The sequence below is a fragment of the Ammospiza nelsoni genome, chromosome 2 (genome assembly GCF_027579445.1).
Source record: "Ammospiza nelsoni isolate bAmmNel1 chromosome 2, bAmmNel1.pri, whole genome shotgun sequence".
Classification (NCBI taxonomy): Eukaryota; Metazoa; Chordata; class Aves; order Passeriformes; family Passerellidae; genus Ammospiza; species Ammospiza nelsoni.
This window is the reverse complement of record NC_080634.1, coordinates 29,138,266-29,159,321: the sequence shown is the minus strand read 5'-3', so window position 1 is coordinate 29,159,321 and position 21,056 is coordinate 29,138,266. Positions and strand designations below refer to the sequence as shown.

At 35.4% G+C, this 21,056-nt stretch overlaps 1 protein-coding gene across 3 annotated transcripts in view; it reads right to left on the bottom strand.

The window, feature by feature from the left end:
• STXBP5L (syntaxin binding protein 5L) overlaps positions 1-21,056 on the bottom strand; it is a 184,546-nt gene that overhangs the window by 52,356 nt on the left and 111,134 nt on the right. For all 3 annotated transcript variants that reach the window (XM_059493339.1, XM_059493340.1, XM_059493341.1), the window contains exons 8-17: positions 19,995-20,118; positions 18,396-18,474; positions 18,068-18,222; positions 16,409-16,481; positions 15,020-15,167; positions 13,388-13,455; positions 12,176-12,216; positions 8,679-8,896; positions 5,297-5,469; positions 814-939 (exon numbers count right to left, since the gene is read on the bottom strand). In XM_059493339.1, coding sequence (XP_059349322.1) covers positions 814-939; positions 5,297-5,469; positions 8,679-8,896; positions 12,176-12,216; positions 13,388-13,455; positions 15,020-15,167; positions 16,409-16,481; positions 18,068-18,222; positions 18,396-18,474; positions 19,995-20,118 — 1,205 coding nt within the window. The remainder of the gene's footprint in view (positions 1-813; positions 940-5,296; positions 5,470-8,678; positions 8,897-12,175; positions 12,217-13,387; positions 13,456-15,019; positions 15,168-16,408; positions 16,482-18,067; positions 18,223-18,395; positions 18,475-19,994; positions 20,119-21,056) is intronic.

Genomic DNA, 21,056 nt, shown 5'->3' with positions numbered 1-21,056 from the left:
CTAGAAATTCAGGCTGAAAACTTGAAAAAACAGGCCCCAGAAGACAGTATTTTTGCAGAAATGTAAAAACTCTGCATTAAATGGCCTAAGTTTCTGAAAAGAGTCCAGTGACTTACTGAAAATCAGCAGGAGTCAGCACCTAACACCAATTACAGCCAATAGTTTTACTGGAGTAACACCTACAGGGAAAACCATTTTAATGTATCAGGGTGACTCTCAGTAAGGGAAAACATTAAAAATTTGCAAATAAACTGAACCTGAGGAAACAATTACACACACTCATTTGCATCGCCATCCAGAATACAGCATTTAAATGCTCCTTTTTCAATTCTCAATTTCAGGTCACCAATTCTTGTGCAAGCAGACATTAGCACAGACATAAAAATGCTGCTCTCAGAAGACAATTTCCAACTAAAATATGATGTAATGAAAAATGGTATTTAACAGTTAATCACTTCACCATTTTCCATTAAATGCATTTCACCTTGGTGAACCTTTCAAAATAACTTTGAAAATTACAGATTTGAAATGCAATTAGATCTTATTTGAAAGGATGGAAAGAATTATGTGAAAAGATTCAGTCTTTTAAATAGGATTAGTAAAAATATTGGCAAGAATGGCAGTTTAACATCCCATATTACAATCTCTGTGTCAGTTCAAATAACTTTCCCCCAAGAATCTGATTTACAGCATCTTTTGAATACTTTGCTTTGACCTTAATTGTCGGTGGGAAATTTCAAAGTATAGTTGGAAAACATGTGATTCAGGGCAATAAACAATAAATCAATGCAACCTTAATTCTGAGTTACTTACAGTCCATAAGCAGAGTTTACAGCAAGACTGGTAATCTGTTGTGGAGGCTCACCATCCACCCACACCAACTGGATAACCAGATCTGCCTGGTAGCCAGGAGGCATCCGCACAGGTCGAGCCTTAACGCTAAGAAGAAGAGGTACAAAATAAGAACAAACAAACAAACACTGGGCCATGAAAAACAACTGATTTGCATCATTATGAATTGTCAACTTGAACAGAAAACCTAAAGTACTTTATTTTGAGACTTTGAAAAAGGGCATTTCTGTGTATTTGGAACTTTTGCCTTATGAAGCAAAGCATGACAGAAAAATGTAAAGAGGCAAGTGAAGATGAGAAGATACACCTTTCTGCAGTGGTCCCCACCAGAGCATATTAAAATTTATGGACTTGATAAATCTATTTGTCCATGTAGTGCAAACAAGTCCTGTTTTACTTCTAAGAGCATAATCACCTATTATGTGAATGAATGGTTCCTACACCAAATCTGATGTAACTATTAACACCTGTTCCTACTGCATTATGGCAAGTTCAGTGACTTGCAAAGCAGGTAGTGAAGGTGTACATTTTAAGAGGAAATCTAAGAGCTGAACACCTCTGTATGACTGCTTTATGTGCTTTTTTGAGTGGTACAACCATGTGGGATACGCTGGAAGAAATCATTATGCAATAACAGCAATATTTTGAGGTATTCATGTTAGTCATTAGTACATTCATGCTGTAGTAGTAATTTACAGGAAAAACCCACTAGTCAGTGCATTTTCACTGTACCTGTTACTGGTGAGAGTGTTTGTGTTGCATCCCTTTGCACATAGGCATAAAATAGGGCAGTATACTTTATGAGAAAGTCATTCCTCATCTATCCTCTAAATGCATTTCCTTAACAGCAGCTTGGCACACTCTCTGTTCTATTTCTTTTCCCTGCAGTACTCTTCAGACCTTACATGTGTATTTGTCTGGAGCAGTAATCAGGCACTTGGCTTGGATATTGTTGTAGGAAAGACATGAAAGTGCAGTTCAGCAAGTGCTCAACCCACTACAGTTGGCAATAGCTTTGTATTGTTGTTTTCTATCAACAGCAAACCTCTGCTCAGAGTTCTGCAATTTCTGACCTGTTCTGCTGGCACTAAAGCTTTGCCATTTTCTTTGTTCATATGATACATAGCCACGAGCATTTTTGAAGTGATGCTATTCATAACCTTAAAGAAGCAAGCCCTGGATTACCCAGGAGTATTCGTGCTGAGAACAAAGGTGTGAAAATCTGTGAACTCAAGCTGCCAAGGGAGAGGGGTCCTTGGAGACCAGGATAAACTGAAACTACAGGTAGGAGTTGTATACAGTAAAGATGTATCATTTTCAAAGAAACTTCACAGCAAGCAGAAGCTAAATATTTTACAAACAATCTTTCAGAGTATCTTTGTGATGGAGCCCTTCAACTCTTAATGTCTGTGGATAAGCCTTTAAGAGGCATAAAAGTGGTGGTCTTTCCATCTTGTACCTCATTTGCAGCTTTCAGCTCCTGCCCTTTAAAATGTTAGAAAAATATAGACCAGGTAAATGAAATCCAAGAACCAGGACTTAGTCTAATGCCCTTTCAGTTGAGCTTTCCATCCATATTTTCTAATGGATAACTGATGGTGTGGCAGAACACAAGAGGAAAGCATGCTGCTCCAACAAGTATCTGTCAAAGCAAGAATCCATTTCCTTCCTCTAAACAAGCTACCATGAGACTGACAATGGCTGCAGAAGTAATTCTGATCTTCTAAAACATGTTTTTTAATGTGGTACTACTTTTCCAATGTGTTTTTAATGGCATCCTGAAAAAATTCGAGAACTGCAAGTACCTTCTAAGTTTTCTATTGGATTGCTGTCACTTCAGGGGAAAAAGCAAACACATTTCCCTCTAAATATTTTTCACTATAAATTTGAGGATCTGCTTTGATAAAAATGGATATTGTTTTACAAGGATTTTCTCTAAGCATATAATAAACTGTAGGTGCTGAAAGACTATAATAATGGAGTAAAATAATTTCAGATTTAATGATTTAGGTTGTCATTCCCATGTTTCTGTGACATCTTCCTCCTTAAGAATCTTTGAGCTGTTTCTCTTGTCTCCCCGACCGTCCTGCTTAAATAGTAATGCAGATATTCAGTTCTGCACCTTGTTTTGGATGGCTTTTTATCTGAAGTGTTTATAATAAAAGCCTAAAGAGACTGCAGGAGTATGAGCAGAAGGAATGTAGACATTTCAGTGATTTCCTTGACACATTCTTGTTATGCTACACTGAATTTCATTGTTGCAAAGTTTTGGTTTTTAGTTGTTTTCACAAGATATTCACAGTTCCTTATCACTTTGGAGTTACTTGAAGCTACTGTCAAAACCCTTGACTGACCTAATTTTGGGATACTAGAAGTCTGGGAACAAAGACTGACATTCTGGGTTCAGCTTTATGATAACAGCATTTACATCAGAAGTATTTATCTGCATAATCACAAACCCATTGGTTTCTTAGGTTTTTACCGCTGCCTATTTCACTGCAAAATCTTCTGAAAGAAGCAAAACCAATATTTATTCCATACTGCTGCCTGCCTCTCTTGGTAACAGTTACTTTTGATTTGAGAAAAGTGCCAAGTTTTCATTACTTCAGTCCCTTCAATTACTTTCTTCCTAGTAGCTATTCACAGACACAAACACATTCAGTCATTCTGACTTCTGGCTAGAAAAAATTGTGTAGTGTGGACTGCCATTCATTTGCTGTAAAAACGTTGAGAAGCAGATATGAAAATAAACATAATGGAGCCAGTTAGGTATATGTGCAAGATTTTATGTGCATTATCAATATAGCTCAAGCTGTTCACTCACCCTCCATGTGCAGCTGCTGGCAGCTTTACATTAATGTTGTTCTATTTTAGATTCTATCCTGCTGCCCACCTGAATGACTTGCATATAAAGTCAACACCCTGGTCTTTTCTGGCTTTTTCCAGTGTTTTCAGCACTACTTTCATTTTACCACCATAATTCTGTTTAGATCAGAAGCTCTTAGACAGACAAGGCCTGTGGACCCAGCTAAGGTCTGGGGGAAAAGTGAAGATATTTGTATGTCTTTCCTGAGAAGGATAATAGCATTCATAAGTATATTTTTAGATAAATGTAGGAGTATGCCAGCAGTTCTAGTGGTATAATTACTCTGACTTTGAAAAATCACTTCTCAGTCAAAATAAGACTACGGTTCCCTTGTCTAAAATTTGACAAAAATCTATTGGCCAGCTTAATCTGAGATTATTGGAGATAAGAAAACTTCTAAAAAGTAACAGGCTGAACCTCTGTGGGTTCATTACAACTTTTCTGCCTCCAACATCAACAATTCCTCTCTTTCACAGACAAAATCAAGTAAGAATCTCTTAAGCAAAACTCTTAGCCAGTGAAAGGATTAAATGATTGCATTCTTCCTGATATCAATGTCATAAATAGAGTTCACATTTGGATTTTTTAAATAACTAATCTCTGCCTCTTCTGTTGATTTTCATACTTCAAATTAATGATTAAACTGAGGTCTGAAGTTCAACTGCCTGACTGAATGAGATGGACAAATGAACAGAATGCCAAAAAATACTGTTAATTTTACAAAGACAATATCACAATATTGCTTTTAAATGCTAATGCCACTTTCAGGAGACAAGCAGCCCAAAGTAGCAAATCAGGAAATGTTCATTTTAACTGCTTCTGAAATAATTGAGGCATTTAAAAGATTTAATAATAATTGGACCAAAATAATAACGAATTCACCAAAACGAGAGCAATCCTTGTCAGCAATGCACTCTAATTGCTGGAAAATTACAGTTTTTATAGAGTTTTGTACAGAATTACTGTTTTAAGCTATTCAAATCCATAATTATCTGCCTTAATAATAAGAACATATTAATCTACTCCAAAACAGTGACAATGTATTTTAGCAGAAAACAATTTGCTTTTTTCCCAAAGATTAAACAAATATACACTTCCATACAATGCGATTGTTTTATGATTATACATTTTAAAGAATGTTTCATAAGTATGAACACAGTTTCCATGCCTTACACACCATAAAATGCATACAGTTCTTTAATTAAAAAAAATCCAGTAGTATATTAATTAATCAAGGAGAGAAAGCTTTGCACATGCTGGCTTTTACAGAAGTTTCTTCATGAACTACCCTCAGAAATTCCTTGAAGATGTACTCCTAGATCACACTGGAAAATGACAGTCAAACCTTCACTATAACAGTTTATATTCTTCACAATTACTTCTATCCTTTTAAAAATCCTTTGTTGATAATTTTGCCTTAATTATTTTGTTTGTTTTGTTATTTTGCTTGTTGTTTCTTCTCATTTTGTGCCACATACATACAAGAAATCTCTTTTTCTTGGGAGTTGAGGGATTGACTAACAGATAATAAGAATGCTTTTTAGAAAGATCAATATTTAAACAATGGCATAAACTTACCTAAGACATGGGATACTGTCCTTCATTGTTCCTTCACATGCTACAGTGTTGGTACTGCCTGAAAGGCTCTTTAAAGAAGGAAGCTGGGAGGAGGCATCTGGGAATGGAGGATTTGTTTCTGGTTCAGGAGTGATGATGTCTTCTACTTCAGACTGAAGTCGTACCTCTAATGACTTAAATAAATAAAAAGCTAAGTTTTCATTTTATAAGGAAAGCTGCTGAAAGTTCTGTTACTTTCAAATAAATATCAATATGCTTTTTTTTTCTTTAAATAACCCCCATTTACCATTATAATTTGCAGGCAAAGACTACTATCATTTATTATTTATACAGAGTAACAGCATCAGATAGGACTAGAAGGATCACCAACTCTGCCCACTGATTACTTGTACAGCAGAGTCTCTAAGAGACAAGTTTTACCCAGGATGGATAAGCCTGACAGTGTGAATAGTACATAAACTTCATTTGTCCATAGGTGGGGCCAGGAAATCAAAGATTACAGCACAGACAGCCCTGTATTCCTTAGAATGAACACGAGTTTGGTGGATTTTAGAAAGAAAAATTCAAACTAGTTACTTTTTGCTCTCCTTCTGGCCTCTCTAGAAACGGAAAAAGAGGCCAAACCGCCCTACAATTCTCTCCACTAATTTAGGAAATAATAACTGAGGACTCCAGGGAGGAACTGGACAGGAAGTTCAAATCTAGGTAAGTAAATACTGAACAATTCTTTCTATCTCATGAATTGCCCAAGGAAATCTGCATTTTGAAAGAATAAAAACCAAGGTACAGCTCTCAAAGAGACAAGGTCTGGGGGTTACTAGCTGAACAGTAATTTCAGTGCTTCTACCTTCAAAGGAATAGAAGTAATTGCAGAGGTAGACACTGCAAGCTCAATCTTAGTGATCTTTCACTGAGACATCATCTGTACCAGAATGAAGATTAACAAAATAGCTAAATTTCATGAGAACTGGGAGATAAAGGTGAGTAGTACTGAAGGGTCACGTGTTTCTCAACCATTGTGCTAAAACACACAAGATTTCAGAAAGAAGAGACTGTTAAACCAGGAGAGAGAGTCCTTTCTCAAAATTTTCCTTTTGTTTTCTCCTTTCAAAATCCATGGATATTTTGTGCCTGAATCAGTTAAAGAAACCTACAAACAACATTTGCCTTCAAAGACAAATGAGTGAAATATTGAGTTCAGGAAAATCTAATCTGGAAGTAATTGCAGCTGACTGAAACAATTTATAATGCTGTTTAATCTTTATGCAGGACTGGAGTAACTCTTGAAGAGTATGTTCTTCTGCTTACCATGTCAGAAGTGCATCACTCTTCTTTGAATGTTTTTCTGCATGTATTCCTTTTTCTACTAAAGTTAATTTTGCGAAGTTCTAGCTGTTGTGCATTTGAAGAGAGAAGGAAAAATTCAGGCCAAAAACATGACTATAAATTTGTCTTCTGTTTTTGTCCCTGCTTTGGTTGGACCTTAGGAGGATTATAGAAATCATGAACTGATTTATTTTGATACAGAGTAAAGATATTTTTGGGGGATCTCATCACTGGGCTTATTGATTCCCCTTTCCACATTCAAATGAGTGTAAACTTTTTTCCTGTATTTCTTCTCAAGAGATTTGAAGAGGAGCTTCACTGAGGAAAGACTGCTCACTGAGAAAGTGATCATGTTTAATTAATAGATCCTTTTGAGACAGGATGGAGTGGATTCAGATAAGAAAACAAAAATAACAGCAGTAAATGTTCTTTATATAACTGCATGGCAATGACTCCAATGTTGGATATGAAGCAGAATTTGTCACATGCACACTCCTTGCCTCCAGAATCTGGTATGAAATGATGCAAATAATACTTCTGTTGAGGAAATTCCAGGCATAGCCTATGCCCCTGAGGCATATTCAGCTGCAGACTTCCCTACTACACAGAGCAACCTTTGAGTAGCCCCCAACTTCCCATTTGCCACAGCAAAAACATTACAACACTGACATCAGGGCAGTCCAACCAATGTGGCGGCCTTAAAATGCTGGATTTGGAGATTGAACTCAAGGTAAATTCAGCCTGACTGATAAGGAAGGGAGGACACAAAGTGCTTTGTGCCTCAGGCAGCAAAGAAATCCCGAGATTGGCTAGCTCAGTCTCAATACAGACAAAAACACACAGCCTAAAGTCAGGTACAGATTCCTGTATAAAGAATTCCATACTTTTGATTAAAAATCCCTCCCATCATTTAGAGTGAAGACTTGAATGCAAGCAGTAAAAATGCAGAAAGAAAAGAGAAGGCCATTTCAGAGATGCAGAAAACCCAGGGGAATTCTGTGAGTATGCCACCAAGACTGCATAATTTAATATTCAGGGAAAAATGCTTATTAATTACAGAAGAAATCTAAGAAACTGTTAAATTGCACCTATTATAACACTTCGGAAAATACCAGAAATGATGCAATTCAGTCAGAGAAGTGAAGAACAGGGAAAAAAGACATTAAATTATAGATAATAAAAGATAAGGTGCTTTTTCTGTAGAACAATGTAAAAATACTGAAATGGAGTAATTTTAGCAGCATTATACATGAGCTGGTCAGTAATGTGAAATTACTGTTCATCAGTTTTAAACCTTTCCTGAAATGATACATTCAGGCAGCTTAATGATTGCCTTGGGGGGGGGGGGGGGGGGGGGAGAGGAGAAAAGAGTGGAAAACAAGAGAACTACAGTTAATGAATATCATAACTACAGTTATGAATAAGCCATACAGAATGGCACATGGTTAGAGGCCAAAAATAACACAGTAACAGGTTTTTTGCCACAGTAGAACTTTCTAAAGAGCATTAAAATAGTGTGAAAAGGAAAAGAACTATAATCAGGGAAGGTGACAAATAATCTGGCGTTTCATATAGTTTCCATCTTTAGGGAAACAACGTCAGCATAAGCCAGAAAAAGATCAAGTCTTTGTTTTGTTAAACCCACTGATAATGTTCAGTCTCCTTATGAACAGATTAAAGAGATTAACTACTTGAGTTAAAAAGAGCATTGTGCACATACACAATGTACATTAACTGATAAAAATACAGAGCAGACAGTAATTTTAGACCAGGTAAATACAATAGAGATTTCTGTATCATAAAGTCTTAAAAGCAAACTGTATGTGCAGTATGTATTTTACTAAAGCAAAAAGAAAGTGGAGAGTCGGTTCCCAAACCCTCAGATTTTGTCAGTAACTGAAGTAGGATCAAGATTTCCCTGGAAAGGTTTAAAATGGAATGTCCCTAAACCTGTATTTATACTGGTTGCTATTTTTATTTAAGTACTTAGCACAGATGAAGAAAGGCAAATTTTTTAGAAATTGTTCTCTTATTAGAGAGTGAAATGAGTACTTACTGCAATTTCAGTATTTACTTCATGTTTGCTGAACCTGTAAACAATCACATAGGCAGAAACTCCTGCCACACAGAAAATTCGGCTTTCAGGACACCAGTACATCATCTGAACAGCAAAAGGATCTTCTTCCACAATCTCAGCTGTTGCTTTTCCTTCTCCCACTTTCTGTTTTTCAAAGACCTTTGATGTTTTTAGTTTGTACAACATCTGTAGAGTAACTGGAATATATTAAAACATATAAAAATACTAACATGAAGCAAATCAGTTATAAAATTCCTCAGTTCCCACTTTCTTCTCAGTTGTGGCATAACAAGGAATCTTAGGAAAGCCTAAGAGGAGAAGATGTGTATTATACAATTGTCCAAACCAGGACAATACTACAGATACTGTTCTGGTACACTTTACTGGCAGGATATGTATTTAATACTTCTCAGAAGGGTGTTTGTCTGTGAAATACTTCTTAGTACTTTCTGGGGAAGGGTGTCAAAAGTGTAAATCATTGTGTCCATAATTAGGCTTATAATCAGTGCTATAGAGAGGCTCTGATCATATTGATACTTTCCTAAAGAGATGTGAAACTAAGATTTCATTTGTCTGAGGTTATGGTCTTGATAGAACATAAAGAGTGTATGGCAATCAAGAAAAAACATTAGGAAAGCATGCTGGTGGCCTGGTCAACACAAAATTATTCAGAATTAATGGGAGTTCAAAAGTGTTTTGAATTTCTTGACTAATATGTAGATCTCTATTTATACCTGTATATAAAATCCTAGTATCCAGAAGCTTTTGTCGAGATTAGAAATCTAGTGCAGCAAATTCCAGAAGTAAAAGAGGGGTGACAATTCACCCCATTATGTTTTACATTCTTCCCTGATTTTACTACTTTTACATTGGTTTCTCAGTGTCATTAATCAGTAACTGCATAATATCAGAAAAAGCCAGTGAGGCTCAGCACCTATAAAAGTGTGCACATCTACAAAGGCAAAGCTGCTGCCTACATCAGTGTAATTGTGGTAGCTCAGCCTGGCCAGCTTGTGTAACAAGAGCAACAGGAAGATGAAAGGACAGTCTTTTAGTTATGTAACCAGATGGTGAACACAGCAAAATTACAGTTTTGTTTGGTAGTGCAGATATATTCCAGGAGGTTTAGCATATACAGTTTTTTTTTTAACATTTTAAAAAGTTTTAGCACATAAAGCACTTCTGAATTTCACAAATTACAGCAAGTGCTTCTGTAATAAATACATAATTCTTCCTGCCCTCAGTGGCAAATAAAGAGGATTCAGGTTGCCAGTTAGTGTCAGTAGCAAATCTAGAGTGGCACTCCAAATCAGGCATCATGGGTCCATGCACATTATGTCTGCAAGAATTACAGAGTCATAGGGTGCAGAGTACAAGACAAGACTCTCTATGCTCTATTACTGGGTGCCATCTGCACAAGTAAATGAAAAACCAGAAATATCTTTTGAATAAAGATGCATGTTGGAAACAGCTCCAGTGGCCTAGCAAGTCCCTGTCTCTCACAGATCTGTGCTTTCAGACACAAGACTATACAATTAAAATATGTCTAAAAGCAAAGCATTTTGCGCCTTCAAATACTGGTAGGATATTATGTTCGCTAGGGAATCTCAAATCAAGTCTGAACTCTATTAAAAAGCTTAACACCTTGTAAATAAAATAAACAACAAAACTTTGTAATAATCAAAACCTTGTAAATAAAGACTACCAAGTATGATAAGAGTAACATTGTGCATGCCCTGAAAATCAGGACTAGGACCAGGACATCAGAGATGCACTGAAAATACCAGCACTGTTGAAGAGATTGTGAATATTCATGATCATCTAAGCTTTTAATGTTAAGAAAAATTCCTACTGCAGGATGTATTGGTTATGATTAGGTTATGCTTATATTCCCTATGAGAGGTTTTCTTCTTTCCCCATTTCTGCCAGAGCTCTAGAAGGAATAACTAGCACAGTGCTTCCTATGCAGTACATACACTAAATGCCTTGGGGTCTTCCCACAGTCTGTATTGTTTCATCTTAACTTTAGAACCTGTATTTGTAATTCTTCTTAAAATTGAAATATTCACATATTTCATATTTGAATAAGACAAAGTCTAATGTCTCACCATACTTCTCTAAATAAAACTAATTATCCTACTTTTGTTCATATCAAAGCTCTCAAAAACTTCTGTTTCAGCAAATAAACTGTTGACCTCATCTGATGATTGGTGTTCACCATAAATTCAAGACAGAGGAAGATGTAAATTCTGAGCACAATGTTTCTGTTCTCCCACCATTTCCAAACAGACAAATTAAATAATAAAAAACCAACCCATGGCCATGTTCAGTTCCTTGCCTACTTAATACATGAAATATATTTTGTGAAATGAGGCTTTGGAAATCCTCATTTTCTCCTTGTCCATCCTGAGTGAAAATATTTGGTATTATGCAAAAAGGCAACTACCTCACAAAGTCATCAGGTTTAGCTGACATTAAAAACTTGTCAGCATTTCCCATGCTTGGCTGGTAATGGTAGCAACATAATAATTTCAATTCTGCGGCACCACGTGGAATTAGCAGGTATTTTAAGTACCCCATACTCCATGATCTTGGCACTCATTACAGACTGGTTAAAAGGGTCATATTAAATATCTCTACGCCTAACATTTCATCCAGAATTTTCTCTCAGACTCTTTCTTCTTTAACACACTAATACCTCATAAAAGAGAGATATTACCCAGACATCCCTGTACCATCAAAGAGACAAGAGTACAAGGCAACTCTATAGAAACTTTGGTGAAGCACTGTCAATTATTTGAAGCAAAATATTTTCAATTTCCATCAAAATGTATGTGTATTTTAATAAATATATTTTACTAATGAATACCATTTGTATTTTCTGTAGGGGAAAATACTGGTTGCTGATATGTGCAGTTATAGCTAGATTATATGGAACAAGTATTTTCTGAAGCTTTTTCCTGCTAGGATGAATGGAAATGCTTCCCAATTATTTCCTGGGATTTGAGACTGGACAAGAAAAGGTTATGGTATTTTCCACCCTCACCAGATTAAATGTTTTGAAATATATGAATGTATTTTAATATTTTATTTTTACTTAGCTATAAAGAAGACTTTGCTGTACTCAGTATAGAAGTGACACGACAACTGGAACTGAATGTAAGACCTAACTGAGCCCTCTCCTCTATACACACAAGAAGAATGTGCTCTAAGGATTTTTTTACCAATACTTCATCCTTCATAGATTTTGGTATGCTGCATCTTGAGTTATTATTCCTCACTCTTTTCTGCCTGACATATCTCATTAGCAGCATTTTTTCACTTAACTTATGAAACATTTTCTGAATTTCACCCCTTTGTATTAATTATATCAGCCCAACCATTAGTACTCAACCGGTTAAATTTCCTGTTTTATATATAAATGTGTGTTTGTGCGATTTATCAGCATTATGTAAAAGTGAACTTTAGAAACTTACTGGCAGAAGCATCCCAAAATTTCACTGATCCATCTGCATGGCTTAAAAAAAATATAAAAATTAAATGTGTTAAAACAAGATGCAAGTCTAAAACATTATCTACTTTCAGTGAGAAATAAATACAATCAGAAAAAATTAATTTTGTTTCTGTAAATCTCTATAACTTACTGACAATATATTAAAAGACATACATACAAACTAGAAGAAAATATTTTGTTATTTGGTTTCATTTAGTAACAAAATATTTTTATTCATTTCCTGCAGAGAACTAAGCCCCCAATAAATTTTAAGATTGCAACAAGAAGAAATTAATTCCCATACTAATAACAAGTTTAAGTCACAGTACTTGTGGCTTTGCAGTGGGCCAGCATCAAACCTATGCACTCTAAAATTGGCATGTACAGTGAACTTTGAAAGGACAGAAAGGAACTTCATTCTGCTTGATACTTCACAACTGTGCTCCTTTTATTAATATACAATTGCTGAAGCAAAGCTGGAAAAAGGAGAGACTTCTGTTTATAATGAGAATGATCCCTTCATCACGTTCTTGTACTACTGCATACATCATAACTTTATTTTTAAAATCATGTCTTCAGTATCATTGATAACAACAATTCATCAAATACATGACTGAGACTAGAGAAAAACTCATTGTGCATCTTAGCTCAACGAATAGTGTCTGTTTTACAGGATGATCCCTTGGGAATCCACCAATCACTGCTCATGAGGCCCCTACTGCAGTCTGAGCCTTTCTAGGCCTTTTTGCTCTGTTTCTGTGCCCACAAGGTAAAATTCATCCCAGTGCACCACACCCTCACTAATGCAGAGTATTAAAATGAATTTCCTAACTGTCCCTAGACAGAGAGTCCAGAAGGCCAGGGGAAAACAGCTGCACTCCTTTTTGAAGCTATTCTCTGTGACCTTCAAGGCCAAAATATTCTCTTGCAATAGATTTTTTTTTCCAAAGACCCCTCCTTCACAAGCATTGCTATCTAACACTGGGGCCTCAAATGGTCATTCTTAATTGTACTCAACCCTGGGTACCAAGCTCTGCTTTCTAGAGCAAAAGAGAATTTCTGTGGTGACATTACTCAAGTGAAGAGCCAGGAAATGCATATGTGGTGAAGTCTCAACTCTTACCTATAGGTAACCCACAATCAAAAGAAGTAGACACAATAGTTTATAAGTACCAATTCACAGTTTCATTCTCACCCTGTAATAATGATTTCAGGATATGTCTGAGCTCCAAGGTTCCACGCTCCACCACTGATAGGCCACTCCTAAACAAACAAAAGTGCAGAGATCACAACTTATTCTGAAGAAACCTTGCTTGCCTAATTTTTGAATTCAGGAGTAGGCAACATCTTCCCCCAAAAAGCAATAAAACTTGTAAAAGAACAAAAATATGTAAAATTCAAGTCTTTTACAGTTTATTAACATTTCTGGACCCTTTTATATAATCAACTAATGTTTTGTGCTTTAAAAATATTTCCACACAGCTAACATTCAACAACCTAAAGCAGGAATGAGAAGGAGGAGTAACAAACAATTCTGCTGGTCTTTTGGGATGGCTTTTCTCTTGGAGATTCTATAGAACACTGAATAGACCGAGAATTTGTTTTGAATACGAAGACCACTGAAGAAGCTGGCCCAGAAACAAGTATCAGAGCATGATGCCATGAGATAAGAGAATGTAACTTTAATACAACATATGAGATCATCATCTCTTCCTTGCCTTTTGCTTCCTAATGGTCTAGAATGCTGCCCTGTGCCTAAAGCCCTGACATGTATGGATCCAGGATGCAGAGGGTGACACATGTGCAGAGTGGGTCAGGATGTGTGCAGAGTATGAGTGGGTAGAGAAAAACCAGGAGCACAAACTGTTTGTGTGGATACACGGAGTGGATGCTTGCGGCTACGGAAATGGATGTCTGGCACATGAGTGACCACCTACTTTCAGAGTGCATTTGTACATGCACAAAAAAAGCAAGGGGGCAAAGAGGTTGCAGGAAATACAGGCAGGTGTGCAAAGTGTATGAGGTAAGGGTAGATCCAAACAGGAGAAATAAAAATATTTTCTGAAGTACTTTTGTGAACCAAGATGTAAAAGAAGTAGAGGGGGCTTATTCCGTGAGTTAATGGAAAACAACCCAGCTCCGAGGAGAATACGTCCATTGATTTGAATAGAAAATTGATAATGTCTGATTTGTTTACCCAGTATTTTTTTCTAGTTTATTTATTAAAATGCATTCATTGTAGCCAGAATACAAACCAGTTAAAAGCTTGAAATTTAGAAATTAATTGCATTTCTTATTTTACAGCCTGAAGCTTGTCCTATTTCTACAGCATTATGGCAAGATTTTGGTAGCTCAGTAAAATCATTATTATTGTTATTATTATTATCCCTATTTAATAACAAATCTCACAGATGATGTTGTCAGCTCTCACTGAACATCTGCTCAAGTCTTTCAGTTATAATGATTACACTTTTTTCTTTGATAGAGAGAACCTATCCATACAAATTTGAATTGTACACTGCTGGCTTGCCTTTAACACAATCTGATCTGGAATAACTCCAGCATCTTAATGATTAGGTCCTATGTAATGATAATTAATGGTTGTGCTTAAGTGGTCATGTTTCTGAGGGACAAATACTGGGGGGGTCATATTTCTGAGTGGTCATGTTTCTGAGGGACTGTAATCAGGCTGCTGAGCTGCTGGTTGGACTAACCTTAAAGTGAGTATTAAAGGAGTAAAACAAAAATAATATGGTAAGAGGTTATAAAAACATAGGTTACACATCTACTTCCTTTGCTTAAAAACAAGAATATTGGTTTTGTTTACCTTATTGCTGTATCCTTGCTTTTTATGTTTTGCTCCTACAGAATAGAGTACAGGGATCAAATCTGGAGGACAGTCCGCAAAATATTCTGTGCAGGTAACAGGTGACTCATGAATGTCAATAGGATATGGATTTTCAAAGATTGGAAAACTAGTTAAGGAAGACAATTTATTAGAAGCACTGTGACACACTGAGCCATAGAATAAAACATATTCTTATATTAAAATATATAACATAATCTAAGTAAAATCACTACTCATTAAATATATTTTCCCTTATTTATTCAAACTTATGTATTGTTTTTAATATCAGTAATAATGTGTAGTTACTAAAATAAAGACATAAAAATTCAACAAGACAAGAATCCTACATAAATAGTCCCTAAGGCTAAAAGGGCTGCCTTTATGAATGAACATGAACTAATTTTTTTCTGACATCTCAAAATCTTATTATATAGAAGTGACAAATTTTCCGGAAGTTTCAGGTTCATGGATATGATATGTACTAAGAACTACAAACTACTTTTACAAGCGTGGATTTTACCCTGAAGATCTTAGCTTATTGGGTTGGTAGACTTCTGATTATACAATGAAAAATTGCAATAACAGATGAGTAGATCTCAGTTTATTTCTCACTTCCATCAGTTTGAACAGCCTGATAAGGAGGAAATCCTCACTTTTCATACATTATACAATGCTATTCACAATTGAAAAACATAGGAAATTGGGTACTGATTTCAATTATGCCCATTTTACACTGCTGAGATGATCTGAATTATTCTTTAAAGTAAATGAGATCTGAATATGATTCACTTAACATTTTCCAATACATTGACAGCAAAATCTGTTCCCTGCTGCACCATGTGAATGTGGATGGCCTTTACTGGTAGTGTTAGAGGCAGAACAAAATAAATAATTGGATTATGCTTTAGATGATGTAGAGTTCCTCTTTGATAGGAAAATTGATTCTGATATGAAAGAACTATTTGTCATTTAAACCAGCAACTGGATCATGAAGTAATTCTGTAGTTCCATATAAAACAATGACATTATTTATTAAGATACTGAGGCTAGACATGCATAAAAGTAGTTGTTGAATCTTATTTCCAATTCACATATGTGTTCAAATATCATTTAACTTTGGTATTGAATGAATGTTTGAGGGCTGTGCTGAAAGGACTGCAGATTTAGATTTATTCCAAACTTCAAGAACAACTATTATCATAAGTTCCTGTTCATTAGATGAACTTAGCTCTTAAACTGGAAGTAAATACTTAGCAAGAGTTATTTCCAAGAGTGAATGTTTTTGGATAGTTAACTGATTTTGAATTTTATGGTAATTTACTGGACAATTAAACACACAAATAACTTAATCTAAACATTTATACTTACTTTGTTTGTGTCAGGTCAACGACAATGAGATCTTTTTCCAAAAGCACAACTACAGCATAGGGCTCTTGAAATTCTGTAAGCAAGGAATATAAAAGACATGGAGTTCTATCAGCCATTTGAAGCAAGCAAGCCAGCAATATATATGTTCTTTAAATTTTCACAGTATATTAGAAGCTTTGAGGTATAAACCCCTGACATATGCACAAACCAGCCAGAGCTGGAAACTAGGGCCAGAGAGGAAGTAGGAAATTACTTTTGGATAGTACTGCTGGCAAACATACAAAGCAGAAGAATTGGAGTATTATAGCCTGCCAGCATGATGCTATGTTGAAAGTAAAGAAGTAGAATATGAATAAGTTGTGTGTATCATTGCATTATTGAATCCAATTGTTACACAGAAAAAGTATTTTTGCTGTCCAAAAGTAATACTTCTACTATGTACAACTGCTCTTCAGAAACAGATTGTGCAGGACATTTCCTGATACACAATGCCCCCAATTCTGAGGTGACTCAAGGAGAATATTCCCTAGGAATCCTGTTAGTCTGCTGTTTTCAATTCAGGTAATAACATGCCCCTTCCTCCTCCACATTCTTAGGGGATTATATGGCTTGGTTTTTTTATACAATTCTCTTTATTTATCAAAACTAAAAAATTAAGATGACAAATAAATGCTTCCCCTGATGCATAGAATATATTCATTTACATACTTTTTATAATCTACATTTTTTTATAAAAAAAAAATAAATGTGAAATTATGACTTTCTTTTCAACAGCAGCAAATCATTCCAGCATGTGCAAGCTCAGAATAAACTGTTCAGATGGGTGATGCCAAAAGGACGAGTAAATGAGACCAACTGATTCATCTTCCTTTCAGTCCTGCTATGAATGCACATTATTTTTTGCCTGTTTTTATACTTGGCTATGAATAACACAAGTTAAACCAAAATGTATAAATATTAGTCTGTGAGCGGGGGAAGATGCTACAAAACCTAAGTACTGGGAAGTATCTGACACAGTTAAATGAAGGCCCAAAGGAACTCTGATTATGGAAAATTAAATTTCTGCATTATACTGAAGCACATATACACTTTACTAAATGTTTTTAATGTGTACTTGGTTTAGCTATGTATATAAGATTTATTTTACTTTTCTGCTTGAGGGCTTAAAATGCTAAAGTTAGTTTCTTTTTGATTTACAGCTTTTCTTAATTTATTTTCTGGAACTTTCTGACAACACATTTCAGAACTTGGCAGCCCCACACTGTAGAGCAAACATAATACTTTTAAACAGTTAATTTCATGCTGAAGTGCAAGAACTTTTTTGCAGGTAAGTGATAGTTAATTTTTCATAATTTAGTGAGCTGTAAATGATGAAAAATTTCAGAAATATAAGCACCTATCTTTGATTAACAGCAATGTTTTCTCACAGTAGCCCATGGGTTTAAATCCTATACTTGGAGATTTATGCTTGCTTTATTGTCCATTCACTACTCACTTCCTACAATGAGAAAGCAAACAACTTCCAGGTACTTTCAGTTATGTAGTGTTCTTGAGATGAAGACAAATATTAGGATGGAAGTCCCTGGGATGGGATTAATGTATGAGAAAAGATCGCTTTGTTTACATTTTCCATAATTGTATTTTTCCCAAAAAACTCACCATTTGGATATGGGGTTTCACAAAGAGTTAAAAAATCAACTATAGGATGATCCATTTCAAGAACTGTAATTGCTTTCCCATGCATGATTGTTAAACTTGGTCTTCGGCAAGGCTTATCATATGACAGTCCACCAGAAAATACCACAAATGGTTCACTGCATTAAAAATATATATATATAAGTCTACATAGTACATACAAGTTTACACTATAGGTTTAGTATCTGCAAATATTAACAAATAGGTTTGTTAAAAGAAAGCAGGAAAAGATTCTAAAAGGACTTACACTCCAGAATGTAACATTGAGTTAATTACAGAATTAAAAACAAACCTGTTTTTACAGGTCTTGTACTCTACTTTAAGAATTGGTTTACAAGATTCAGGTTTTTTTCCATCTCTTTGAACTTTTCCTAAGGAAAGAAAGAACATGGAAACTATTAAAACATGGAATTGAATGATCAAACTGAAATATGTATATTGAAACAACTGTGTAAGAAACAAAAGAAGGAACTTTAAAGCTATGAAAGATTAGAAGTATTAGCTCCTATTTCCACAAAATACGCATTTTTCTAAATTAATTACATTTATTATGTCTTTGTGTTTTTACTGCCACATCTAAAGAACCACAGAACACACTTCAAAGACATCTATAAACCATGCAGATTTCTGAGTATGAAACTTAACTAATAATGAATTAACCAGACTAATTATAAGCCTTTTTTTCTGAACACATAATGACCATAAACAGCTTCATTTTTTCCTAAGACGTTCTTAGATTTACTTAATTCCTGTTGTTGGCAAAACATTACATGCTTTGGAGTGTACCTAGTTGAGTGATAAAATTAAATGAACAACTGAACAACTGAAACCCATTAGTTCTTAGTTAATTATGGCTCAGTACTTTCTTCCAATCAGAGAAAAGTCACTTGCAATTAAAAAAAAAGCCATTTTGAGTTTGTTGCTTTGGAAAGTCTATGCTTGCTTTTGACAACAGCCTGACTGGAGGATACAGTGTAGATGGATCCAGAGTTTTCTCAGAGGTGCACAGTGCTATCATGGGAGATAAAGGACATAAGCTGTGTCATGGAAAATTCTGGTTAGATATTAACCAAAAACTTGTGCCACATGGGTCATTAAATACCAAAAGATATTGCCCAAAGAGGTTGTGCAATTTTTTGCTGGAAGTGTTCAAGTGCCCAATGTCCAGAGTTTACTCATCAAATCAGGACTGTTTTGATCTGGTCATCTCACTGGCTAAGAGTTCCCTTCTGACATTATAGAATTCTATGACTAAAAATTATAAAGCAGAGGTAAATTAGGAAAATGCTAAATCCTTTTGGGCCTGCTAAGATCTTGACTTCTTCCTCCCTCTCTCCCCAGTCAGTTTTCTCAGTAAAGGAATGTACTCATTTACAATGGTGTCAGTACTTTTGAACCAAATTTTTAGGAAGCAATTTCATATAAAGTCCCACACATAAAGGTAAAGCCATGTCCTACTATGGCTCCTTTAAATTCTTCATTGCAGTTCTTTGGGAAGCCTTGTACCATCCCCATGAAAAACACTACAGTACCTTTTACAAAACATTTTAATCTGTTGTGAAAATTGCTCATAAAAGCCTGTAAGTACAAACCATGAAAGAAAGAAAGAGCCTGAGGGTCTCACAGACCATCAGTAGACTCTTAAAAGGAATTGGGTAAGACATTAGAGTAATATAAATCAGAAAGAGGTATTTATGACACCAATTACAATAAAAAGTTTGATCTAAGTTACTGATTTTACAATAATTTGCAGCTACTTTTCAGATCAAAATATTTATGCAAGAAGCAACATCTGGACTACAAGGAAAAATTAAATAAACATACATATTAGCAAGCAGCATTGAGAACACTGTTTTGCTTCTTAGTTACACATTTTAACTATTAGAATTACCATGTGGAATTGTGGTCTGGAATGGTCTGTTAGGGCTTTTCAGATTCCATAGGGTCAAGCTGCCATCAGAATGACTACACATGAACTGCTTCCCTTCATGATGCCAAGCAACAGAATGAATAGCCTACAGAAAAGAAAGAAGTTGAGACTGGAATGGAATACAGTGTTTACATCAATGGTATTTTCATGTATGACTTCAGGTTATATTTTTCTAATGGTATACCAAGAGTTGGACAGTTCCTGTTTGTCTGAAGTCTATTACCATCACTTTTTAGCCAACAGATGGCTGTAATCCACATTTCATCATAAAGGCTAATGTAACACAGTAATATAAGAAAGCCTGTACTGAATCAGGCCAAAATGGAAGGAAAAGCGTACTAAGGTAAAAATGTAAGAACAAGGGCCATACAATGTAGTTGTAATATGTCTGATAGCTCTCCTTAGAAGTATTTAATCTGGTAAATTTACAGGTAATTCTGTGTAAAAATCTTTACTGGTACCACACACAGATTCTTCCCCTGAGGAAGTAAAACACTGTTCTTGGATAATTTCCACATGCATTCTCACATACTTCAGCTGCAGAGCAAGTCCACAGAAATCTGGGATGTTTAATGTCAAAACCAAAACACTAAAAAATCCAGGGCTGTTTCACTGGTATAGAAAATTACCAAAACAATAATGTAAGATAGTTTTGGAAGAGATAGTGAGTCAGAGGAGAGGAATATCACACTCCTTTGCGCATGCTACAAGAACCACATGATGAATGTTACTTACACCATTCTTAGTATTTTGTACATAATTAGTGGAACTAATTAGTAGAAAATATCCATTGTTAAATCAAACTATTGGAAAGGATAATGGGGTAAGTCCTTCAATTTCCCTGATATGTGCTAGAAACTAACAAAAGCCATATTGTGACAAAACATTCATTCTGTACTACAGTTCCTCACACACTCCTCACAGAAGCACAAACTCACAGAATTATCCCTTGAATCCATATCCCTTCCAGAAATGTTCACTGCTAAATAGCAAAAACCACAATATAATTTTATGTAAATGTAA